General features: G+C 38.4%; 1 protein-coding gene across 1 annotated transcript in view; it reads left to right on the top strand.

Annotated features, from left to right (window-relative positions):
* The window catches only part of gnb1a (guanine nucleotide binding protein (G protein), beta polypeptide 1a), a 48,772-nt gene extending 22,295 nt beyond the window's left edge, over positions 1-26,477 (top strand). The window contains exons 2-11 of the mRNA XM_074681196.1: positions 6,463-6,570; positions 10,540-10,578; positions 10,809-10,915; positions 16,270-16,333; positions 16,805-16,967; positions 18,302-18,368; positions 18,938-19,139; positions 20,147-20,363; positions 24,045-24,152; positions 24,408-26,477. Of these exons, the coding sequence (XP_074537297.1) occupies positions 6,514-6,570; positions 10,540-10,578; positions 10,809-10,915; positions 16,270-16,333; positions 16,805-16,967; positions 18,302-18,368; positions 18,938-19,139; positions 20,147-20,363; positions 24,045-24,151 (1,023 nt within the window). The 5' untranslated portion in view covers positions 6,463-6,513 and the 3' untranslated portion in view covers position 24,152; positions 24,408-26,477. The remainder of the gene's footprint in view (positions 1-6,462; positions 6,571-10,539; positions 10,579-10,808; positions 10,916-16,269; positions 16,334-16,804; positions 16,968-18,301; positions 18,369-18,937; positions 19,140-20,146; positions 20,364-24,044; positions 24,153-24,407) is intronic.
* Positions 26,478-27,112: the final 635 nt, after the last annotated feature.

Below are 27,112 nucleotides of genomic sequence, written 5' to 3'. Positions count from 1 at the left end.
AACCCTAGACATCGACTCACATGAGATGTGTATTTTTGAGCAAATTATGGCTCCTGATACAATTTGTAGACAACATCATCATCATCATTCAACTTTTTCACATGGTCAGGTTTTTAAAAGCAAACTAAATATTGCAAAAAATTGGGAATCTCGAAGAATCTCATCCCAAAAATCGTAAAAGAATTGAATTGTGAAAAAGCATCTGGTGCGCTTTCATCAATTATTTTTCCATGTTCCAAAACTTCATTGTCTTTGCTGAGAGGCTCAACTCTATCTCTCAACTATTCCCCAAAGCATTTGTTCACATTTTACTGTTCAGTTCTGTGAAGTTAACTTTTCAAAGACAGGCGTGGATACTTAACACAAAGTAAAGTGTGGCGAGTTTATGCGAACAGGCTGTAAAGTTTGCTCTCAAATGAAGTAGGAAAGCAGTTCTTTGTTGATTTTTAAAGAATGAGAGGGAGCACAGGTGAACTTTAACCTCTGTCCCAGAAAAACCTTATTAAAAAAGTCACTCCTGGTACTGGCAGGAGGATGGAATGGTCAGCTAAAGCATAACCTGTGAGAAGATCCAGATGATGAGAAGAGTTTAAAGAAAATTCAGTCCACGCTCGGTGACAGGAAGGGTTGTTCTGCTTGTGCTGGCTTCAAAAATAGAAACAAATGGAGAATAGCAAATAAAATTAACTTCTTATAAAATTAGTCACTTAAGAATTTTGTTTTTTATTGGGTTTGCGTATCTGTGGTATATAGAGACTAAAATGTTTTGATGAACCGGGCAGTTCATGGGTAAAAGTTTCCAGATGATGTGCCTGTGGCTTTTGGGGCTTTTGGAACTGGTCTCAAGTGGACAACAGAGGAGTTTCAGTTTTAAGCACTTCCCTCTTGGTTTTATTTCTCAAGACCGGTAGTTGCTGCTTGCACTGAACACTGTGGCTTAATATCAACCACTTCTTACTCCCTCATTGATCCTGATATGATCTTCATAGATCTTCTAGGTTACCCACTTAGTGTGTTGTATTCCAGTTGTAAAACTTTTATACAACTTGTAGAAACTTTTGTAAAGAGACACTGCTAGAATTGTTCAGTCATTTCTGACATTGATGTACAAGATGCATTGAGATTCTAACTAAGTCTGGCTGCCATTATCCACGGGGTTATGTAGCAACTACTTTCCCATTGTCCTCTGCATGTTCACTCTCATTAGTTTAATCTGGCTCCGTCCTCTAGCTTTCCTCGATCCTCTTGTGCACCAGAACATTTACCTACCTCAATGCTTATGTCATCAGGGTGGAGCATTTTATCTCTTAACTTAACCACAACCTCATACACTGTACGGAAAAGACTCGCAGCTCTCAGTGGTTTTACACGCAGGTCACAAGCTGTTTCTAAATATATTAAACAAACCAATCTAAACTGGTTGTCAACATGAAAAGTCTACCCAGGGTTATCCTGAATGGGGTGTGTAAGCAACATATAATGTAACGCCTTTACGAGAAAAAAATAAATAAAAAAAAAAAGTCTAATTTTAATTCTGCATGATCATCTCATTAGTATGTCAACTGACCAGGAAAACTCTTGTACTTCAGGTTTAAACTCTAAAATGTATCACTCCACATCAAATGCCAAACAGTCAACATAGGTGGCTGGAGCGTTAGCCAACAGCTGGGCAAAAAGCCTCAGATAACAGAAGTGAAAACACTGATAATTAACCTTGCTCACAGATTTTTGCCTCAGGAATCATACTGCGTTATCGATGAAGGAATCTGGAAAGCTTTGTCTTGCCTGTCGTTTAAATAAAAGAAGCACTGTGACGTGTTTCAGGGCAAGATAAACAGCCCTTTCTCTTGGAAATACATATGCACTTTGCAGTTTCAGTGGCTAATCAGTAAATTGCATTGCTCTGTGCCAAGCACAGCATATACTTAAAGGGGACATATCATGCTGATCCCTGATTTAATACTTATTTATAATATAATACATTTGAAAACAAGACCTTACACCCCCTGAATTTTCAAAAAAATGAGATATTGTATTTTTTCTGATATCCTAGAACGAGATTTGATGCCTCTGAAAATAGGTCATTGCCATTTGGCCGAGAGATTTAAACCTTCATGACGACACAAGGATCCTTTCTTTTTATTGGAGTAATCTGATAAAGCAGCTCCTCCTCTGTGATGTCAGTTAGTCACACAACCACCACCGAGGGATACACCCACCAAGAGCCGACTGACTGAGTGCTGGATGCAGGGACTCTGCTCTGCTGAGCAGCTCGGCTTTACATGGTGAATTAGCAGTTAAAACACTGTAGTTTTAGCAGACGTCGTAATACTTGTGAGACTGTGATATTTGCATGCTTGTTCTGACATGCACTGTGAACCTGGACCACAATAATGCTGCGGTTATAACATAGTGAGGAACTGACGGTAGAGGCGATCTTTAGACTACACTTTCAGCATGATGGATAAAACAGACAGAGAAAAGTGAAGGAGCAGGATGGAGCCCTGTTATAGAAACAGTGTTTTGGTGAAGTCTGCCTATGTTTCCACGTATAAACTATACATGTTACAGTACCGCTTTGACTCACCACACTGAAGCGTCCTGAGATGATCTGTGTCCAGGTGGATTTTCTTCCTCCTGAGCTGCAGAACCGTCCGGGTCTGACTCGGGGTCCAATACAAAAGGACGTATCCTACACTCTGCCATTTTATTAGTGCTATCAATGCCTTACGGTGAAGTTTTGGCAAACAGCAAACTCGCTCGGTCTGCCCCATTCAATGTGGCAATTTTGTAAATACTGCCATGCTGCAAAAACCGCCCCCTGGCTCTACCCCCTCCGCCCCTCTGATAGAACTGACCAATCAAAGCACAAAGGGCTGTGACGTTGCGAGGTTACTGGAGGTCATTCTGGAAACGGAGCATTTCAACGAGATCTTCAGAATGGCCTAAAATGAGGATATTGAGAATGCTATTGTGGGGCAATGAAGGAACTAAATGACTTGTACTGAGGGCAGAAATGCTTTACAGGCATCCTAGTCTGGCATAGTGAAAAGGAGAAACAAGCATGATATGTCCACTTTAATAGGGGTGAAAAAAATAAATGTATCAAAGTATCCGAATTATTTGTTTCACAATTTTAAATCATAATTTTTTTGTTCAAAAATTGATTCGTCATCATCATTAAACTTTTCATATGGTCTGGTTTAAAAAAGAAAACTAAAAATCAGAAATATGTAAGAATCACAATTTAAATCTAATCCGCACCCCAAAAATCATAAAAGAATTGAATGGGGAGAAAAGCATATCTTCCCAGCCCTAATGCCTAAATTCAGTTTTGTTAAATGTATGTATGAACCATCAAAGCACCTTTCGTCTCCATCCACCTTATCACCCACCCATCCCTAAGCTGGAAATTAGCCCGTAAGAGTGGCTGAAAACGTGAAAGCTTCCTGTGTCCTCTTCTTTCTCCTCTACCTCTCCCACTACCGATCTAAAAATAGCTGGCATAAAGAGAAGTCAAGGAAGTAGAGGCTCTATTTGTTGGGCTGCTTGTGGTTTTAACAGAAACACCACAGTGAAGGGAAGGGATTCTCTAAATCTAGCTCTTAATACTTTATTACTTTGAAATGCCAATAGGAGTGGGTATTGATAAGATTTTATTGATACCAGTTCTCTATCCCTTATTTAGCTTATCAATCTGGTTCTTTATGGATTCCATTATCAATTCCTCCTGTGAATTATCTCTGTACAGAAAGAAGGTTTTACAGGTTTTCTGTCAACAACATTTCAAAAGTTGAAATTCTGTTGTAAAACCAGTTACGTTATACCCATGTATGCTAGCTGCTAGCACATCAATGCAATTTCCGGTACGTTAGCATCCATCTAGTGCTAAGTTTTCAATATGTTTTTTATTACATTAGGAGATGTATAACATGTGGAATGTATTGAATTGGAGTCTCATGTGAGGTAGAAATGTAAATTTCTTTGTGTATTCAGTTCTTAAGTAAACATTAGAGCCCGACCCATTAATCGGCCTGACAGATTAATCTGCCTGATTAATCGGGTCAATTATGCCTGTCACCAATTAATCAACAGCGGCCAAAATGTAGCTGATTATAAGATTCTGTCACTCCTGTTCCTGTGTGTCTGTATGTAGGGCTGCACACTGTCCGAGTGCCCGCCCCCTCCATCCACCTTTATGTAATGTAAGACTATAAAACAGCGTTTTAACTAGGGCTGCAGCTATGGAATATTTTAGTATTGGAGTATTCTACTGAATATCCCATCTTTTAATCGAGTAATCAGATAAAATACATTTTTGTTTAGTTAAAGAGCAGTTATTTTTCAAATGAAAATTTTTCTCTTTAAGAAATAGAATTTTCTGATACAGCATGTCAAAAAGAGCACTTGCTTTGGTAGCTCCTAAATTTGTAAATACACTTTGACACATTTTTTGTGCCCTGTACATCTCATCAAACGTTGTGGACCCAAATGGCACCTGTTTCGTAGAATGACGCATTAGTCTCCAAACTCCAGAAAAGAAGCTAGATTTGTTGCTAGTTGCTTTTTTGTATAAGAGGTAGCTTGAGAGGTCTGAAAACTCTCTTAATATGGCCTCAGCTCTATTTGAAATACCACTCTTTGATCTTTTTAAAAATCAAACGATTCCTCGAGGCGGAGAAAATTACTCAAGTAATTAGTTTAGTTTTAACATTATGTTAGTTGCTTTTTTGAGGGATAATCAGAGATAAATGGTACTGTTATTTCACACATCCATCATTATATAATGTAAGACTATAATACAGCGTTTTAACGTTGTGTAAGTTGCTCATTTTGTGTTTACAGTTTGACTTTTTTTTCTGCTATCATTGGTTTACACTACAGTTCTTATGTTGACAGTTTTATAATTAAAGTTCCTTGTTTTATCTTAATAGTGTTTCCCTGTCCCTGTCTTGAATCATATTGGTATTATAATAATTTGTGTTCATATACAGTATATATCCTGTGTATATCAATGAATTTATTATGTATATCAGCCGATATACTGGATATCGGTCTATTTATCGGATATCGGCCGACATATTGGATATCGGCTTTTTTTGTGCCCCCAGTATCAGTATTGGCATCGGCCCCAAAAATCACATATTGGTCGGGCTCTAGTAAAAATACAAGCAAAAATCCTGAATCAAAGTTTTCTTGGGACACTGCTATTATTTGCTAAGCTAAGATAGCTGGGGCAATAGCTATGCAATAGCAATTCCAATAGCCGTCGTTTGTTGCTTCAGCGTAATGTAAAAAATCAACAAGGGAACTATTAAACATAAAGGCTAAAATGTAGAGTTTGAACCATAAGGTGGGATTGAACTATTTCGAATTGATTCTTATCAGGACCCCATTATTGATACCCATCCCTAATTTTGCTAGAAGATATGCTATCACCAGTTTCCATATTATCCTTGCTTAGATGCACACCAGCCAATCAGATGACAAGCAGCTAATGAGGTGTCAGGCAGTTAGAGGGTGAGATGTGCCTTCAGATGATCTCAACACTCTGTTGGATAAAGGACTGGAATTAAAACACACAGGAAGGAGAGGCATAGTGTTTTCAGAATAAATGGCACTGTAATTGGAGCTTATGTAACAGATGCTAAGCTTAGAATAAACCTTATAAAAACAGTTTTACTAAGAAACTAAAGCAGGTCACTGAAAATGTCACGTATCTCAATTCAAGTGGAAATTGTGTAAAGTTGCGTCTGCTGACTTTCAGTGAGGTTATGACTTTCATAAGTGTTCACCATGCATATGTAAGCCTGTTACTATCATGTCAGACTTTTTGGTACAATGTGTTTTCTTCCTATAGAGAATGAAGTGAAGGTGCTCAGAGTGTAAAGCAGTGGATTGGGGTCAGCATATACCCCCTGCTTTAAGAATCATCAGCAGGTTTTGTCTTAACCGGATTTGGCAGGAGGAGCTGAATCGACTGTGTCTCAGGATTACAGGAGTGACATTGGAGGAGAATTTAGAGTATAGAGGCCAGAGCATGGACAGTTTCTTTGAACATGCCCATCTTCCAGGTATCTTAGGCTTCCAGTGGTTGCAGCAACACCGGACTTGGTCCTGAGGTCTGTCTCTCCAGAGCTGGGCTCTTAATCTTTGCTTTGTTCTGATAGCAGATCCAGCTTTGATCCTCATCGCTAAGTGATTTTTATAGACATGTAGGCGGTGGTGGACTGGTTGTCAGATGCTCAGTGAGGCAAAGTTTCTGCCAAAGGATTTTTTTTTCCTGAGCAAAAAGTTGCTAGTGAATGCAGGAACAAAGACATTTTGACCTGGTTATTTACAAAATCTGATGTAATGTCATTCATGTAATGCTCTACCAATCAGCATCACTGTATTACTGACAGCATAAAATGATCTATATCTGTGGTGTATGTTGTGCCTCACATTTATTTCTCTCAACAGAACAGCAAGAGTGAAGGCGGCGGCAGCGAAGGACCCCATTAGCAGAGGAAAATGAGTGAACTGGATCAGTTACGCCAAGAGGCCGAGCAGCTAAAGAACCAGATCAGAGTATGTTCTTGTTTTTCTTGTTCCTTTTTTTTAGAATAAGAATTCTTCTTTAGAATTAAATAAAAACTGCTTAATTGAAAGAATAATTAATGCACATTTTCATAGGATAACTTTAAGTTACCATTTTTCTTTGCTCACATAGTCATTTACAGCACCTGGTCTGCACTGTTGTTAATCCACTGAAGGTGTTTTATGTGTGCCAGGGTGCCACGGTTAGCTGTGCTAGTTTTTACTGCAATTAAAGCAGCCAGCTAAAGGCTTTTCAGGGCCATAGTTGTTGTTATTATATGCAGTCCAGAATCACCTTCATTGCTATGGTGTATACATCTGCTGCATACATGTTTCTGCCTATTGACCTGAATTTAGATATCATATTGAAACTGCTCAGAACGCTTTACATAGACAAAAAGATGATATGCGAACAATTCCAAAAGCATGAAACAAGATCCCCCATAAAGCAAGAGGTTTTTTTTCATTATTTTAAAGTACAGTTCACTTATAGGTAGTAAATACTTAGTGATTAACTAATATGGTCGTTTGCCTTTGTCACGTTTGTCTCATTTTTCGCTGCAAAGTAAAATCCTGCACCTCTATAAATTCAGGTCAACCATGGTTACAGGCAGATGTACTCAATTATGTCTTCATGCATTATAACAACATCTAAAAGTTAAAAAAGAAAAAGAATTCTCAGATGTTATCTTTTCTGTGTATCTTTTATTGATTGCAGCATATGTACCTGGAATGTGCTAAATTCATTAGTTGGCAAGCTTAAGCTCTAATGAATTCTTAAATATTTAAGTAAGAAAAAAAAATGGGTGCATTATTTTGTCAAACCTGTTATGGACAAAAGTTGTGACTATTTTTTTTTAACACTGTCAATCAATCAAAATTTATTCATAAAGCACTTTTCATACCAATAAAATGTAGCACAAAGTGCTTTACAAACAGACACATGAATTAGATAAAAGAATTATACCCCAAACCCACTCCACCCAGCCCCGGAACCCACCCACACAGCAACCCATACACAGTGTTAATAAAAAGCAACATAGATAAAAGACAATCATAAAGCACACTGCTGTACCCAGTATGTACTGAGGAAACGTCGTCTTAAAGGTTTAAAGATGAGAAAACACTGGAGGTTAGGTAAAAAGTTTAAAATTAAATATATCATAAAATAAAATAAGAAAATGATTTTTAAGAATTAAGAATAAAAAATACTTGAAATTAAGTTAAAATATACATATATATAAAATGATAAATAAATGAAGAATAAAACAGGAAAACTTGAGAATAAAATATGGAAAATATAAAAGATATTAAAAAGAAAAGATAAAATAAATAAACAAGACAAGATAAAATAATCAAAAGTGGTCTGTACTTAAAATAAATAAAACACTAAAAGGTAATTCAGGTAAAAGCTTGACTAAAAAGGTAGGTTTGAGTTTGTTTTTAAAGACATTAACATTAGATGCAGCCCTCAGGTCTTCAGGTAGGCTGTTTCATAAATGGTGGCCATAACACTGATAAACACACCTGATTCAGATGATCAGCTCGTCATCAAGCTCTGCTCGAGTCTGATAACGAGCAATTCATTTGAATCAGGTGTGCTGGAGTGGGGTAACATCTAAAACATGCAGGGCAGGGGGTCCCCAGGACCGGAATTGAGAAACACTGCTAATCATAGAATCACTCTTCAGGTCCCCTCAAGCCCAAGGAACCTAGGGAATGTAGTGGTGGTGTCACCACATTCAGAGAATCTACAAATATTGATGATGTGAGTCTATGGACTCATTTTTCACTGCAGTATGAAGTCCTACACCTCTATGGGTCCAACATGACTAAAGCCAGATGTAACCAGCTCCTTAGCAGTGAAACAGAATCAGAATGCAGTAATTGTAACAACATTATTAAAAGCTATTAACTCTTTATAAACTACTAACTGCACAGTTTGCAGTCTACTTTGCAGACGCATCATTCCCATCTGCAAAGCAGCTTCTGTCAATAATGAGACAGAGCACTGAGAGACTCGGAGCAGACACTTTACACCCCAAAACGTTTATTTTCTACAAATTTTCAAAGAAGACATAAGAATCAAAGTGATGTTGATGAACTTCTGTTTCGACATGGTGCTTACATCACTTGTAATACATTTAGATCGGTGATTCCCAACCTGTGGTCCGCGGCCCCCTGGTGGGCCGCGAAGGTACTGCAAGTGGGCCGCCAAAGCTTTTCCAAAATAGTGTGATTTTTGTGGGGGTGGGAATGAAATTATGTAAAAATAAAAACGATTCAACATGTTTAGATGCTGTGTTAAGGACTGTGGAGCCTCCAACATGTTTCTCTTGTATTCAGTTCAACCCTTCATGTTCAATCTTTATTTAAGAAAAAAAGTGCTCTCAGAACGCATCGTATGGCTGGGTTTCAGTTACATGTATAGGATCGTGGCACACCGCCACGACAAAGTAAAAACCGCCATGCCTTCAGAATTATGATCTTTTCTTTTTCCGATGTTTCAGACGTAAATTGCATTGCACATAGCTCTTATATGCAACTAAAACTTTCAGAATGCCACAAACATTTTTTGACGCTGCCCAGAATCAAACACTTATCTTTCAGAAGCGAATCATCTCTCTGTGTTCTCATGTGAACGAACTCAAACTCATGGTTGAAATCATATCACGGTCTAAAATAATAAAAGACAGAGCTCTGGTGGGTATTTGCCGTTCACAGTTCTCAGCTCTCAGCATCGCGCACAGCGGAGTTCCGCTCCGATGCACACAAGACGCACAAGATGCACGGTTAGAGAAAACACAATTCTACGCTGACCCTGATCATTCATCAGTGTTTACAGATGCACGTTTTCTGTGTATAAAGTCAGCGCAAGCAGAAGTGCCCCTGTCACTCTGTGGTTTATATTTGCTTTAAATTTCATCCTGATCAGCTTGTGAAGTCTGAAATGATGATCAGTGCAATGCTAATGCTGAGTTCACTCGCGCATATTGCACAGCAGCTGATCGCTGTTCCTTCTCCCGCTCGTCCAGGAGTCACCTTTCTGCTCTCTTTGGGACAGCAGTTATAGTTTTGCTGTTTTCCTCTCATTCTTTAAAAATCAGCAGAGGAGTTTTCCTCCAGCTTCCAGAGATCAAACCTGAAAGCCTTCATGCCACTCTGTACCTCTGTGCAGGGGCGTGTCCAGACTTTCAGACTGGGGGGGCACAATGAGAGCAGCAGCATAGGTGGGTGGGTGTGGGAGTGCAAACATACAAATTATAACCATTTGTCTTGACTCACTACTTTAACTATGAGTAACTATGAGTAACTATGATTGTATGACTATTATAACCCAGTGTATGATTTTAGAATAAAATATATTATTTATTACTGTGCATCAGTCTGTCTAATAAATTTAAAATACTTTTTTAAGCACAGATAAAAAGATAGAGCTGACTGTAAACTGTGCCATCAGATAAAGCTAAATTATGTTTGTGTTAAATTGATAATTCATCCATAAAGGTTTTAAGATGTAGTATGTTTTTATGTATTTAGCAGTCGGGGGTGGGCCGCAAAAATGTCTGAGACTTAAAAGTGGGCCCTGAGTTGGAAAACGTTGGGAACCACTGATTTAGATGCTCTCTGAAACTTGAGAATCTGACGATCATGCCGATTTTTTTTCCTTCAGTTTTTTGATCGGACAAATTGATAATAAATGCCAGTCATTTAAAACTAGGTGGTATTTCAACCCTGCTGGCGAGTTTGGGGTCCTGAGGGTTAATAAATGTTCATTTATCAATACTTGAACATCTTTTGAATGGCTTTTTATTCTGTAGGAGTGGGACATCTTAAGACTCCACCATCTTTGCTGAGGATGGAGAAACTAGAATTAAACATAGCAAACAAAAACAGAGTCAGACATCAGGATGATAAAGTTTTTTTTTACAATGATGAAACTGTTTTTTTGTTTTCCAGGATGCCAGGAAAGCGTGTGCAGATGCTACCTTGTCTCAGGTAAAAGATTTTTCACTCAGTCATTACTGCTTTAAAATATATTAGATAAACTCAGATTGTTTAGCTTTGGCTGATGTTCTGATGTTGACAGTAAGAAAGTCTTGAATCTTTGTTTTACCTGAAGTACTACCTTGTTATTAAACACTGTTCATAATTTTGGATTTAATCCCAAAAAAGAAGACAAGTTTTTCTGCCTCAGATTGACTCTGTTTCTTGTGTTAACTTTTCAGATCACAGCTAACATCGATCCTGTCGGCCGAATTCAGATGCGGACTAGACGGACACTGAGGGGTCATCTGGCTAAAATTTATGCCATGCACTGGGGCACTGACTCCAGGTAACTTCCACCAATGCTGTTCTTTCCATAAACTTAATTTTCATTCTAACTGCTCAACCCTCCTGCCTTGATCTTGCAAAAGGATGTTGCTATTTCTTTAGCAATATTTTTTGCATTGGATTTGAACAATAGCTTTCTCTGGAATTAATTCACGAATGAGCAACCTGTACGCTTATACAGTGGCGTATTGCATTGCAATCCTCCTGTTTTTATGAGATTCTACCTCATAAAAACAGGAATTTATTTTTGATTTTCCTGTTGTAACAAGATACTGTCTGATTAAAATAGGAATCTGAAAAGTGAAAAAATTGCTGAAAAGCTTTGATCGCTGGTCAAGCAACATGCGAGTATTAACCACCCAAAACACACTTTTTACCTAAGCAACAACACTTTGACGGATGGTGAATGACTCCTGGTTTCGTGAGTATTCATTGAGTGAATGGAAAACATCAGCAAATGGACAGCCATTAGGTAGACAAAAATTGTTAGTGGAGAAATCCAGCATGTACCCCAGAGAGGAGTTTAAACACACAAGTCACTCGATGCTTATGACTGCGTTATTCGTGGACTGTAGATATAAAGACATGAACTTGTGACAATAAACCAGAAACCCAAAACAAAAAGAGCACACAGACAGCTGAGTCTGAGACCTGGGATATAATGAAGGAGCCAGAAAACTACGTCCAGAGAACTGCACCATATCTATCAGAATATTAATGGTTTTGTATTTTAACATCACCAGTAAGACTGGTTCGTGGTTTGAAAGTATAGTGTAGTTTTCTGTAGAGATAGATAAAAGATAAAATAGATAAAATTCTGAACAATACATACTCCAACACTTAACTTCTTTTAAATACTTTTAAGAAGGGATGTTCGATACCACTTTTTATGCAGACCGATACCAGTACAGGTACTCCTTCTTGAGTACTCACCGATACCGGGTACCGATACTACTAGTGCTTTTGATACATAAAATTTCAATTAACAGTGACAGATCATTTTGATCAAAGACAGTAAAGTCACTCTGCCATTAAGTCCAAATAAAACATAAATAACTCTCTCTGAGTTTAGAACTTTTTTGGTCAATATTAAAAAAAGATATATTAAAAGTGCACAATAAAACTAACAACTGTCAGAGTTTAAGTATTTTTAAAGTAAATTTTAGTGCAAAATAAAAAAAGTTCAACTGTTAATTCTTCCTGGTTAATTCATATTGTCTAAAAAAGGACCTGGCGGTTATTTGCAGTGGTGCCAAACCGCAACAATTAGCAGCATCTAGTGGCGAGGAGGACTTGCTCGACGTAAGATTTTTTTTGCCTGGAGTATCTGCTGCTAGTATCTGCAACTCTCACGAGCATATGTTTATTAAACAGCTCCTGCGCTTAGCAGTATTTTTTTATAAAGTTAAATGAAAACTTAAAAAATAAATAGCTAAAGTTTTCTACAGTAAATTAAGCTTTTCAAAATTTCAATGTAACTGCAATAAAACTGGACAGAATTGAGTTTGTGCTGCCTTTTACAAGCATGCAATGCAGTTAAATTTATTTTCTGTTTAGTTTTCACATGACTGATTTTTAATGTTTTGACCATCCTGGGCTTCCATTGGGTAGACAGGGAGAAACTCTGTGCAGAGAAGCATCAACAGTTTAAAACATTTCCAATCATTTTTATGGGGCAGAAAACCACATTCCTGTGGGGATTGATAAGAGGAAGGATTTTTGTGTTTGTGGAAGTTAAAATGAGCTCATAGACAGTAAGATGGTCACGATGCTAATTGTGAGCCTGTCAACAGGATTTCTATTGAAATTAGCAGTATCGGCCTTTGGATTTAAAAAAAAAAAAGGTAGATCCTGATACTCCCCAAAATGCCAAATATTGGCCTCGATAATCGGCCAAGCCAATAATTGGTCTGTCCCTAGTTTTCTGAAAGTTGACCACAGAACAACCGGACATTTTTTGCTGCTTACAGTTTGAATTGAGTGTTTAAAGGAGATACTCATCTTTATGAACACGTAGGTTGTAATTCCTCTTTTGATGACTTAGTTATGTCATAAAAACAGGATTTTTTTTTTTATTTCAAGTCAATGCAATTAGCCATTTTGTTGTTTTGTTTTTTTTCCCCCTATTTTTCTTGAAGTTTTTTTTTTTGACTATTTGTGCCCTAAAAGAGAGAGGATAGGACAGTGGATAGAGCAGGAACCAGGTCGAGAGTCGGGAGTGACATGTGGGAAACAGGCCACAGCCTGGATTCGAACCCAGGCCAGGGTGAACCTCATGGCACGACCCAGACCACTGGGCACCCCTTCTGTTAAGATAGGTTGAGGTCTTATAGTAGAATACACGTGGACAGTGGATTATGCGTTTTTTTAGTGTCCACACTGAGCAGAGCTGAGTGTTTGAATCTGTCTACCTCAGTGTGTGCTGTGTATGCATGAATTGTGGGAGGAAAAATACTCAAAATGGAGTCTACCTTGTAGCAGTCCTTTCCCATGGGCAGCACACACCTTTTCCCACTGCAACTATCAAGCTGATCTCTGTGGTTGGAGTGTGCAGCAGTCACTGCAGAGACCTCATCGACCTGACCCCTTCAAAAGGTCACAGGAATGTTATTGATCCAGAGCGCCTTGGCCCGATTGAAACCCTTTCTTTTTTCTTAAAATACAGTTCTCTATCCTTCAGACTCTACTTTTGAACACACTTACCTGTTTATCTTTAGCACTTCCTATTGCATACTGGAAAAAGGAATTTCATACAAGTCAGTGTTGACTCCTCCCAAGTGATAGGCTGCTAGCTTTGCCTCTCAGGAGCAGTTTTCTCACTTTACTCCACAATTGACTGATGTGATAAAGTCATTTTCATACTTAACTTTAGTCCCATTACCATTAATTGTTTATTACAAGTAACTTCCCTTTTCTGTATACTTACATTTTTACATGTATATTGTTATTCTCAGCCTGAATAAATATACATATATTTAAACTGGAGTCACGGTGATGTACCTCCTGCTGCTGCATAATCGTAGCACACACTCAGCAACATATTTCAGCGTACAAAAGGTATCAGGGCCTGTCATAAGTAAAAAGAAACTTCATTAATGTTAAATTTTGCTAATTTTTTGCTATGACAATAGATAAAACAAGGATTCTTGGACCCTTAATGCATTGTTTTTTACCATCTTTATCTTTATGATGCAGTGTTTAGCTTATGTTGTAATGGCCACTTCTACTGTCTGGATAAAATGGGATGCATTTTTAAGTATTACATTTTTATTTTATTTTTATTTATTTATATAAATGTGCACTGCAGCTTTTACCAAACATCCACACTGAGTTTAGTGGACATCATAATGTGGGTTCAGAAAGAATCCTGATCCATGAGGGTTTCTGTTGTTTCCAAGTATCATGGACTACCAGATCAACGATCAAGCCAGCGCAGCAACCTGCTTTAGAAATCCTAACCTGTGGTTATCTGACATGTCTGTGTTGCTTTGAGGACAGGTGGAGCTGAACATGCTTCACCTTACTTCATACAGACTCTAAGCACAGACTCTTATCCACTGGCTGTCAGCTGCAGTGTGCTCCTGTGCTCCCACTAGGCCACTAAGATTTGCTAGGACCCAGAAGGCTTTGCTGTGCTCACTCTTTCTTCTGGTTCAGTGTGCAGTGGGACCATCACTGTGGTTACATGTGTTTAATTAGTCCAGATAGCAGAACTGGGCCACAGAGGTACCTGAAGGGCTGGGTTAGAAGAAGTTTATTTGCCTCACAAACTCCTTAACCGTGTCGTTGTTTCACATGTTATACTGTTAATAATTCTACTGTCTGTTAGGTTCTTTATTTTCTTAATACAACTCAACAGAGAGGAATACGTATGCCTCAGTCACTCAGTCAGGTAGAGTGGGAGAAGTGTCATAAACTGGCAGTGTTTTGACCATTTTGACTTTGTTGAATTGATTTTTCGTTTAACCTCTTGTTCTGGCATGTTGGTAAAAAATTGATATGTTAGCGTCTCAGTAGAGCATTTGTATCAAGCAGTGCAGCTTTTTGGCTGTATTGCACTGTTTAAACCAGGAACCTAATTCTTGCAGAGGTAGTAGGGGAGAATGGGTTTAGTTATCACACTTTTTACTCCAGTGTGAATTGCTTATCATCAAAACTTCTTTCTGGCAAGGCAAGTTTATTTGTAGAGCACAATCCATACATAAGGCAATTCAAAGTGCTTTACAGCTAAAACAAAATAAAATCACAAAAGGCAAAATAAAATTACATCATAAAACATTGAAAATGATTAATTAAATTAAAAGAGGAGAGTGCAGATCATATACTTTTAGTTGTTGTGTGCAATGCTGAACAGAACTGTTTTCAGCCGTGATGTGAACATTGTCAGAGTTGAGGCCTGTCTCACATCTTCTGGAAGACTGTTCCAGATTTTGGGAGCGTAAAACTGGAAAGCAGCCTCACCGTGTTTAGTCCTGACTCTGGGCACCAGCTGGAGACCCCTCCCTGAGGTTCTCAGAGACCGAGTTGGTTCATATGGGTCTGGCATGTCAGAGATGTACTTTGGTGCTAAACCATGAAGGGACTTGTAAACAAGCAGAGCTGTTTTAGAAACATTTACCGCAACATAAAAATCTGGGTCTTGCCTGATTTCTTCTCTTTAATTCTTTTAATGGTTCAAGAAAACTTCTTGTTAATTTAGTATATGTTAAAAAAAAGAAGAGTTTAGATGCTAAAGTAATCCTGGCCTAAATGTAAGCTGCAGATTAGCTTTGAAAAGGATAAGTTCATGCTGGCTGCACCTCGTTGACTCTGTGCGACCTTTGGTGAAATTAGCTTTCTACTCCATGCGTATTAACACACTCAAGAATGTAAGACAATCTCTGTATCGAGACCTAGCCTTGCCATAAGTAAGTTATGCTTTACAAATTCCATCTCTGGCGTCTGATGCCACCTGTTGGCATTTTTCCCTCTTTTTGTTAATCTGACTGTAAAACTGCTTGGACAGCGACACATTATTTCCATTCTATTGGGGTTGTTCTCTATATAACGTCTTTTATCCCCTTTTTTTTTCAGTTTCCTATAACCCAAGCTCTTCAAAGTCAGCAGATTTTGCAAAGAGATAAACTTGATGATTGGGGTATTGAAATTTCAACAGTTTCCCTTTTGTGGAAATTTTGGTCATTTTTGAGTAAACAGGATTTAACACTCGGTTCAGCTGTTCTGTTGGTGGTAACAAGATAACGGTGCTTACTTCTAACTGACTTTGCATTCTTATTATGTTGCACTGCACAGTACGAAAAACACAGGGCTACGTTAAAATGTAATGGTTTTGTGCCTTTTTTTTTTCTTCATCAGGCTTTTGGTCAGTGCATCCCAGGATGGCAAACTCATTATATGGGACAGCTACACCACAAACAAGGTAATTTACCTGACATGAAGAAAATAAATCACTTATATCCTGCTTTTGTTTTTTTATTTTTTTTTTTATCTTTGAATAATCTATTCTTTTCATTTCCTGTTAAAATATTGACAACTTTTGAATGCAGCTTCCTCCAAGTTGGTATCAGACAAGATGTTTAAAACCATATTAACAAAACATCTGGTTTTAAAACTTTTTGTGATATGTGTGAGTGGCATGTGTGACATAAAGAAGGCAGCTATATATCACATTTCATCAGAAAACATGCTCTGTGTTCATACTGTACAAGATCAGACAAGGAAGAAAAATGCACGTTTTCTTCTCACTAGCTTTATGCTAAGCTAACTGTAGATGATACAGAGCTGAAAAGTACAGTAAACTTTGCAGAAGACCTTTGTGATGTGGTGTCACTACTTTCTGCTCTGTTTCCTGAAAGTATGTCATGCTTAAAGTGTTTTCCCTGTGTCTCAGGTCCATGCCATCCCACTGCGCTCCTCCTGGGTAATGACATGTGCCTATGCTCCTTCTGGTAACTACGTTGCCTGTGGAGGCCTTGACAATATATGTTCCATCTATAACCTGAAGACCCGGGAGGGAAATGTGCGTGTTAGCCGTGAGCTGGCTGGACACACAGGTAGGTCGAGGACATCCATCAGCCTGATATACGCTGTTATTTTTAAAGCAAAATCAAAAAAGATGATCCTGAAAAAAACAAGGGTTTGTACTTCAAGGCAGAGTTTTAGATCATTCAACTGGGAAAACTCTCATTGACAGGGACTTGAGATTCTGGAAGGGTAATCTAGAAAATGTGTTCTGCTGTGACTATGAGCCATTTACTTAAAATCCCAGTGTAAAGATAGTTGTCGTGCGTTATATTCGTTTGAGGCTTAAAAAAACGTAAAACAATAGTGAATTCAGTTTTTCTTCTTTTATTCAGATCAACAGATTTTTGTTTAAATAGAGAGCATAAAGAATTCGTTTTCAGTGTAATGCTACCTTAAAAATGAGAGATGAAATTCAGGCTTTTTTTGAAGAATGGTTAAAGGGACAGTTCAGTTTTTTTGAAGTGGGGTTGTATGAGCTCTATGTGACCACTAAGGACATTAGATACAGTAGAAAGTTGTCTCCTCTCCCTCAGTATGACGCAAACTGTAATTGCTGGTGACGAGGAAATAGGCGCTGACAGGGAAATACCGCACATAAAATAATTTTTAAGTGCATTAAGGGATGCAGTGAAGGGTTGGACCTTGAGTATGTAAAAAGACTCATGTTGCAGATCAAGTTTTCCTGCTTATTGCTAATGGTTGGGTCAAAAATACAAAACCTGCTTTAAGAAGTGTTCAGAAAGAAGTACTAAACTTAAAAATGAAAATTGACGCTGTTTGGACCCTTTATGTTTGAGTAACGGTAACTTTCTACTGGATTGGATTCAAGGTTGAGGAGTTGATGGGCGACAACAGCAGGTGGACAGACATTCAGTGGACAGATGAGTTTAGTGGATAAATCCAGCCCATACACTGGAGAGGGGTTTAAGCATACAAGTCCCTCGATGCTTTCCACTGCATTATTTTTACACATTTACAGACCTATGCATAAATTCGTTAATGAACCAGAAAACCTACCAAACTAAAGACAGGCACGCTTAGACTGCTAAGTCTGCTAAGTCCAAGACAGGAGTCCTGTTGAGTGAACCGTAAAACTACAGACAGAGAGAACTGCACCAGATATATCTCAGTAATAATGATTTTTTAGTTTCAGATTCCTTATTAGAATAGTTTATAGCCTGATAATATTCGGTAGTTCTACTTTCAACATTTGATCTTTGAACATGGGTTAAACACAGCCATATCCAAGCCAATGAAATATCATGTTTCATCAAACCTGATGTATCTTCCCTGTAAGAGTTATGCACATAAGTGTATATAATCATAACTTTATTAATTAGTACCTTTGTTTATTTCTTGTAAGGTTACCTGTCCTGCTGTCGCTTCCTGGATGACAACCAGATTGTCACTAGCTCTGGAGACACCACCTGGTGGGTTGTGGTACTACATTTTTAGTTAGTTGGTTGGTCTTTATTTTATTTACACTGTCATAAACAAAATATATGTTCAATATAAGAACAAATGAAAAGGAGCAGAAGGAAGAAAACATCTAATTCTATCTGGCTCTTTTCTCACAAGACATGAAATAAATGCATAATACAAAAAAAAGTCAGTCAGCATGCCTTTAAAATCCCATAATTACTTTTCTAACAGAAATGACAAACAAAATAAATCCACAAACACAAATGTGATAACTCATTTTCATATTCATTTTGCAACAAATAAAAAAAAAATATATATTATTATTATTTTTTTTTTTGCTTTATTTGGATTATCTTGTTTCCGTGTATTTGTTTTATATTCTGTTTTTGATGCTGTTTTTGAAGATACACCCAATTCATTTAAATCCAGCCCTGTGGTGCATATTCTTTTAACAATGAGGAGTTGGTCCAAAATAATAAAGATGGTTCTTTCAAGACTTTATATATAGTTCTTATTCTAAGGCTTTTGTCTTAACAATTAAATGTTAAATTGACATGCTTCTTTTTGCGTCCTTCAGTGCTCTGTGGGACATTGAGACTGGCCAGCAGACGACTACATTTGCCGGCCACACTGGTGATGTCATGAGTCTGTCTCTGGCCCCGGATACCAGGCTGTTTGTGTCCGGTGCCTGCGATGCCTCTGCAAAGCTCTGGGACATCAGGGAAGGAATGTGCCGGCAGACCTTTACTGGCCACGAGTCAGACATCAATGCTATCTGTGTAAGAGCAGACAAACACTCTTTTTACATTCTGCACCAAAGTTAATCAGGGTTTCAGGTCTTCAGTCACTCAAGACGTGTCATTGCTTAAGAGCAATGGAGGTTAAATCTTTGGTGGCTTGTAAATGTGTCATTCACAGAACAGCATTTCTACAATTGTATAACCTTTCAATAAGTTTCTTCTAAACTTACAACAGCTTAACTGTAAGGGGAGAAATAGGGAAAGGAGTATAGAGAAACACTCACTGTATGGGTTGTCGTGCAACAGAATCGAGACCGATTACAGACATATCTGATGTATTTAAGGCGTCAGACAAAACTTAAAACTTTATCGTTGGACCAATAATTTAGACCCCAGCTGTAACAAACCCAACATCCCTCCATACATCCAGTTTGTTAGTTATGTATCCCCAAGCAGAATAAATACACCACCCTATTTTAACCTTACAGATCAAAGATGAACTCCAAATGCTGTCACACTGAGAGAGAAATGTGTGACGAAGTACCTTTGTCAAATTTGGGGGCAGAGCTGTTGAAAACATCTGAAGATTTTCAGAAGTTTGGCATTTCATATGTTCAGTGAGGGGGAGGGTGTGTATTCAGGAATTGAATGAGGACTTAAACGAGGCTAATTTGACAGATTGATATAAGTAAATGTGCTAAAAGGAACTAAAACTAAAATAAAAACAAATACGTATTTTGGGCTTTCATTTGATGCCTTGTTATTTAACTGCTGTGAGAAATTACCAGATTCTACACAATTCTGTTGAGGGCAAAGAATTCTAAATAGACCACTTAAAGATGATTAATGCAGCTCTCACTGCAACTTTAAAAGCTGTCTGAAGTCAGGCAGAGGGACGCTGTATGAAACCCTGGGGTTTCAAGTCTGAGTGTGAACAGAGGACATGATTGTAAATGAAATGTAATGGCATGAAACTCAACCACAGCTCTTCAACGAAGGGTTGAAGAACAAGTTTCGGCATTAATCTCCCATCCCTTCTGTTGCAGTTCTTCCCTAACGGTAACGCCTTCGCCACGGGTTCAGACGATGCCACCTGCAGGCTGTTTGACCTGCGTGCTGACCAGGAGCTGATGGTTTACTCGCATGACAACATCATCTGCGGTATCACCTCAGTAGCATTCTCCAAGAGCGGCCGCCTACTGCTGGCCGGCTACGACGATTTCAACTGCAACGTCTGGGACACTTTGAAGGCTGATCGTGCAGGTGAGCCACCGTCCAAATCAAATTAACTGGCAGAGCCTGAGGAAATAGGTTTTTGCCAACATGACAGTGCTAAGTATGTTTTGTACCTTTAACTGAGTGACCTTAGCTCAGTAAGTGGACGTTGTAAGGCATGAAATCTTTTTTAAATTATTTTATATAATTATTTCACAGAGCACAGGTCGGAGGCTTTTTTAAAAATAGGCTTATTTTTACTAGCGATAGCCTGGTGTGGTATGATACCACTCATTAGTAGTCAAGGAGGCCAATAACTGATAATTGGATAATACTTGTTCGTGTCCAGCATGGAAAATCCAAACTCTTCCTCTCCCTCACAGTCACAAAGATGCGTTCAGATTAGGCCTGTCACAATAACAAATTTTGCTAGACAATAATTTTCCAAAATATTATTGCCGATAAACGATATTATTGTCAATATTATTTTGATTTTTTTTTTTTTTCATTTTTTCATTGATGTAATTATGATAAATGGGATAATAAAGTGAGTACACCATATCAAAAGCAAGAAACTTTAATTTCTTAAGAGTATTTAACTGTAATTAAAAGTCAGGATCTTTAAAATAAAATAAATTAAACAAAAAATAAAATAAATTTAACAAACAAGAAAAAGAAAAAAAAACAATAAAAATGAAATGGACTCTCTTTTACAAAAAAATACATGTCAATGAAAATAATTAATACTAATCAAAAACAATAAAACATAGACCCTGACTCTAAAGAAAAACGAAACTCCAAAAAAAAACAACAACAATAAAAACTATAGCCTAAATAAAAGGGAGTTTATACAGTTCCTGAATTGTTTGTAAAATGTACTTTTTCCCAGTCAATCCGTACTGTCTGTCAAACATTTTGAACATTTCTGGCTTTCAACCGTATTGAAGGGCTGCATTTCTTTGGCAATGTAGCTGTCTTTGAGCGCCCACCATTTGGCGCTTTTATTTCTATTTACTTTGCAGACCAAAAGCCTCCGTAAGAGCGGATTGTCAAAGAACAAGGCTCCGCTGCACCTCCCCTTCTTCTTCTTCGTCGCCACTATTTTCAAACAAATGTGACATATCAGCTCGTTGGTGTTCATGAGCTCACACTTTGTTCATTCTGATAAAAAACAAAATATTCCCACACTGGGACTGTGGCAGGCAGCTTAAGAACCGTATCTTTGGTGCCATCACTCATGTTAGCGTGTGTTTCCTCCTTACCCCTCAGGACGCTCGCTTCAGCTCTCTCCGTGTGTACGCGCGAGCAGCCCCGTCTTCACCCCAAAGATCGCATTTTTAAACCTGCTATAGAACCTATGCACCCCGATGTTAGGAAAGATAGACGTAGTGAGCCATCTTCTCATTCAGCCTCTTTGGTGGAAAGAGAGGAGGAAAACAAACATGCAACATGAAACATGGTACCGTTTGATTTATGTGAGTCTGTACTACAGACAAAATTCTGTCAGTACCTATAAAAGTACCTAATTTGGCACCCATCCCTAACTAAGATCCCACCAACATGGTCTAAATAACTGCTCTGACATCAGCTTCACAATCTGAAACAAAGGATTTGTTTGAACATTTTTTTAAGCCAGTGATAATTTGCCAGTGCTATCCATAAGGCAAGAACATTTTGATTTAAAGATCAGAGCACTGAGCTGAGATGTGTTCCTCCCTCCACCTTTACAGACAGGCTGAACTCTTGCCTAAGCTTGCTTTGAGTGGCTTCTTTGGCACTTCCTTTAAGGATGTTTCCTGTTGCACAAGTGATGATTCACTCTGATGAATCAGTTGTGGATAGTTCTTCACTGTACTTTTTGGTATCACTGTCACTGGTTTTATCTGTGTGTGTGAAACTCTCTAGCTTTGTTAGCTCTCCAGGTGGTTTGGAGTGTCCTAGTTGGCATCAGGGAGTACATTTCTCAATCCCTATGAGTAACCTCATACTGCCAGGCATTAGGATATCTGTGAAAAGTTTATTATACTTTATTATTGATTCAACAAGATTGAATCTTCTCCATATTGACATGATGGCATCACACAGTTACTGCAGATTGGCTGAACATCCATGATGAGAATCTTTTGTTCCACCACATCCCAAAGGTGCTCTATTGGATTGAGATCTGGTGACTGTGGAGGCCATTAGAGTGCAGTGAACTTAGTACCAAAGGGGCCCAAAGTGAGCCAAGAAAATCTCCCAGACACCATTACACCAGCAGCAGCCTGAACCGTTGATACAAGGCAGGATGGATCCATGGTTCATGCTTACGCCAAAATCAGATCCTATCATCTAAATGTTGAAGCAGAAATCCTGACTTGTCAGATCAGGAGATGTTTTTCAATCTCTTTCCCAGTTTTGATGAGCCTGTGTGAAGTAGAGCCCCAGTTCCCTGTTCTTAGCTGACAGGAGGGTCACCCAGTGTGGTCTTCTGCTGCTGTAGCTCGTCTACTTCAAAGTTGGACCTGTTTAATGTTCAGAGATGGTCCTCAGACCTTTGACCTTTGTGTGGTTATCTGAGATGCTGTTGCTTTTCTATCATATTAACCTGTCTGTTCATTCTCCTTCGACCACCAACATCAGCTATTCACTGTTAACTTCAGAGATGGTTTGTGAAATTCCCTGTAGATCAGCAGTTTCTGAATTGCTCTGAGTAGCCTGCCTGGCACCAACGACCACACCACGTTCGATTGGCTGATTAGATATTTGTGTTAACGAGGAGTTACACAGGCAAGCTTAATAAAGTGTCCTGTGAGTGGGTACCTCAAACTTAATTCTTCCTTAACTGTCCTCATGCCACACTGAGGTGTTGATGCTGAATCAGTCCATCATACAGCCCTACCACATGCATGATAATGGAGTATATGTTTAAATTTTGGGCCAACCCCAATTGTCACTCTTTCCCCTTCCCCTTCCCCTTCATCTCACCCCTTTGTCTACCCTGTCCTTTGACAACATGCCCCTAAGAAACAAGACACCACTTCCTGCTACGTCACTCAATCACTCACTGTTTATTCACTTCTAAAGCGAACACATTTTTACAAACTGACGATAAACTGATGTCAGATTAGGGTGACACATTCACAACTGACACCACCAGGATGTTTTGTATTACATGAGTGCTGAGACAGCTAAGCTATGAAAAGCTAACGTTATGGTATTTAGAAGCTTTATTATGTTCGCTAATGTTAGCTTATGTAGCTAATGCATCTCCTGAATGCAGCTTAGCTGTCTAAGCATTAATGAAATGCAGTTCATTGTAGTGAAGTCTGTTTGTTGGGAATGTGCCACCCTGGTCTGACATAGGTGTAGCTATTATTAGCTGCCGCTGTAGCAGCGTTAGCTAGATTGTCATGACGAGCGTTTGAAAATGCAACCAACAATTCAAAACATTACGTGGAGAAGCAAAGGATTGGAAATCAGATATACCAATATCATGGGAAATTTTTCATACCACTTGGTTCCAAGTGAGGTCCCAGTTTATCTTCATTACTACAGGTGCGCCCTTCACCTTAACCTTAGGAAAACTGGGACACCCCTTCACTAGATGTGATCATGCAAAACCAAGAGCTACAGGGTAGAATAGGGATTGGACCTTTATCTGATAGGGGCATGTTGTCATGTTGTAAAGTTTCCAGTTGATAAACTGCAGATTTGTTCGTCATGTCTCAACCTCTGGTGTCTCTGCAGGAGTCCTAGCTGGTCATGACAACCGAGTGAGCTGCTTGGGTGTGACTGACGATGGCATGGCTGTTGCAACAGGGTCCTGGGACAGCTTCCTCAAGATCTGGAACTAGGGTAAACCATGAACTGATAACAGAAAGTCCTGTGATGTGCAGAGGTCCTGTCAGGATAATGTTTTAACATAAGCTGGGATGTACTGCCATCTGGTGTTGAGAGATGGCTTTGCAGCAGAAGATTCAGAAAATGAATTGTAGTGTAAAATCTTTTTTTTTTCTTTTCCCAAAATCATTTAACAGCTGTATTATATTATTATGATGTTGAATTTGGTGAATGACATTAATCCACTTTTGTCTTTCCTTTTGTTTCAAGGTGGCTTATGGACTCCAAAGTTCAGCGGAAGACCATTCCAACCTAACAATACTGAATTTTATTGCATATCCAATCTTTTTTCGAAAAAAACACCATGATACTGACTCCAAACACCCCTTGAATCTGTAAAAGGGCAAAAACGATCTCTTTCTTTCTTTCTCATTTAAAGAGCACAATTGTCTGTCACTCGAAAAGCTACAGAAAAAAAGGAAGAAAAAAAACGTCTGAGTGATTTTAGTAGTTACAAAAATAGAACAATGGGGAAGTTATGTATTCCTCCATCGACATGCTCTTGTACTGAAGTAAGTGAAAATAGAAACACCCCACTACCTAGCAAACGTCTCCTGCATCCTTACGATACAAAGTTTTACTTAAGGTCGTCACTTGACAGGGATCTCACTCTATCAAGCTGTTAAGATTCTTTTTCCATTAATAACTTTTTTGATAATTAATAGACATAGATCAGTGTATTGTCATTTAATGTTAAAATGAGGATCAAGGCTTTTTCCTAGTCTTTACAATCTAGAGAATGTTTTTAAAACTAAAAGGTCCCCAAGCGAAAGTCGTTTTATATCAAGACTTATCCAACTGGAGAACAAAGTGAGAGCTTCAACTGGAGCTCTGAAGCCACTTCTGGCCCCTCTGTACATTTAATCTCAAGATACTTTTACCGTTTCTTCTTTTGCAGTGTAGGCCACAAATCTTTGTTTGCACAAAAGTTAAATTTTGCATTTCTAGGTTAACGTCTAAAGGAAAAAAAAGTTAACTAACCAAGCACATGCTCTTAATCACGAGGAATGCTCATTTTTAGAACAAAAACAAAAACATTTTTGGCATTCTAATAACTTTTTTTCTGACAACAGTGTGATAATGAAATGAAGATTTACTGATTGGATCGTAATCTACCCTGTCCCCCCGTTTTATTTATTAATTCATTTTGTTTTAAGTGGATTTAGTTGCCCGTGGTTGGGACCTGTTGATGTTATATGGTCGGCTGTGGGGTGCTGCCGCTCCAGCCCAGATGCAATCCAGACACGTTTCTGTTTTGACAGGTGCCCATTCCGTGCTTGGAAATGCAGTTACTACTCTGCCAATGACACATTGTATAAATCAATGCTTGAAAATAATGATATTGAAACTTTTTAAGTTAAAAAAAAGGTTTTGGTTGTCTGCCATGGATGGGTTATCTCTTAGAATCGCATGCTGTAGAATTGCTTTAAAAGGTGCATATGGGATTAAGTCTTTTGATGTTTTCTTTAAGGAAGAACCTGTTGAATATATCAATACAGTGCTACTTGTATTTGCTTTTCTTTTATGTGTGTGTCTGTGTTGGGAGGGTGTGCGCTACTCTGTGCATACACGGTTTAAATCAAATCTTAAAGCTATGCACTTGAAAGCAAACCCTACAACATCAACAATTTCTTGGTCCATACCAGGGAGGGATTCCACAAATTAACAAGCAACACACACACACACACACACACACACACACACACAAGATACGTATGGCTACTCATACATCTAAATGAACATGTTTTCAAATGGAACAAATAAATTCTCATTCCTTCTGTAGCAAACAAAATTCCACCTACAAATAAAACATTTTATATATTTTTTTCTGTCTGTTTGTGCGAATGTGAGTTTGTGTGTGTATATATGTTTGTGTGCGTGAGCGTGTGCGTGCTTCTGAATGGCAGATCTTTTGGGGGCGGGTGGGGAGGGGGGGTGGGTTTCTTGTACACAAAGGCGCTTTTATTAGCTATAGTGACATTTTTTTTCCCACTGTCATTTTTTTCCCTCTGCAACTGTACAAATTCTGTGCTGTAATTGTGTGTTAGGCCTGGAGTTGGCAAAAATATTAAATTTGATTAAAAATTCTAAAAATTAAGACCCCCTTTCCTTTACACCTATTGATAAACTGTAGAGCTCTGCACCCCAACTGTTCCCTTTTCACCTTTTGTATTTAATTTCAAAGTCATTCAATGTACAACTGAAAGCTGGATGCAAGATAGAAACTATATTAAAAATGTACTGTTATTTAAGATGTAATAAAAAGCAGTTTGAGATGAACTTCTGACTCTTGCAGTTTTTCAGTTACAAAAACTCCAGTTCCCAAGATCCTTTTCTCCGTAGCTTCCAACATTTTACTGCACTGATCACTTTTTTTGCCTTGGCATTACTTTTCACTGTGATGTACTTGTAATGCATAATGGTAAAACACAACTACAGCTTAGGTTTCACAGTCTCGATTACCGTTCCTTTGATACGTAGATGTTGTTCTGTGACATCACTCATTTGTTTCTTAAGCAGAGTTTTAAAGCCTGTTGTTGGCAGCTCCCGTACAGGAATACTGATTCAACTTCATCTCAGTCGACCAAGCAAACCTAAAATGTATTCATAAAAAATGTTTAGAATTAGACCTTTAGCATCTTTTAGCAGCTTTTTTGATACAAAACATTTATTGAAGATGCTTCTGACATTGTTTTTGCTTCAGAAACCGAGTGATGCAAGGAAAACTCGACAGTTGAAGCCAAATTCTTTGATGCGTCTCCTCATGGCTGCTCTTGATGACTTCAGCATCAGTCCACTCCTTGTGAAGTTTCTGGCTGGCTATTCAGTCAGTATGGCAGAAAATCTGGCATCCAATCAAGTGTGTCTCTTAATTTTACTGAAATCATTTATTAAGATATGATCCACCTTCACTT

Source organism: Halichoeres trimaculatus, unplaced genomic scaffold (genome assembly GCF_033239565.1).
Source record: "Halichoeres trimaculatus isolate MK-OKI-2021-1 unplaced genomic scaffold, fHalTri1.1 fHalTri1_scaffold_11, whole genome shotgun sequence".
NCBI lineage: Eukaryota > Metazoa > Chordata > Actinopteri > Labriformes > Labridae > Halichoeres > Halichoeres trimaculatus.
This window is presented reverse-complemented; position numbering and strand designations above follow the sequence as displayed.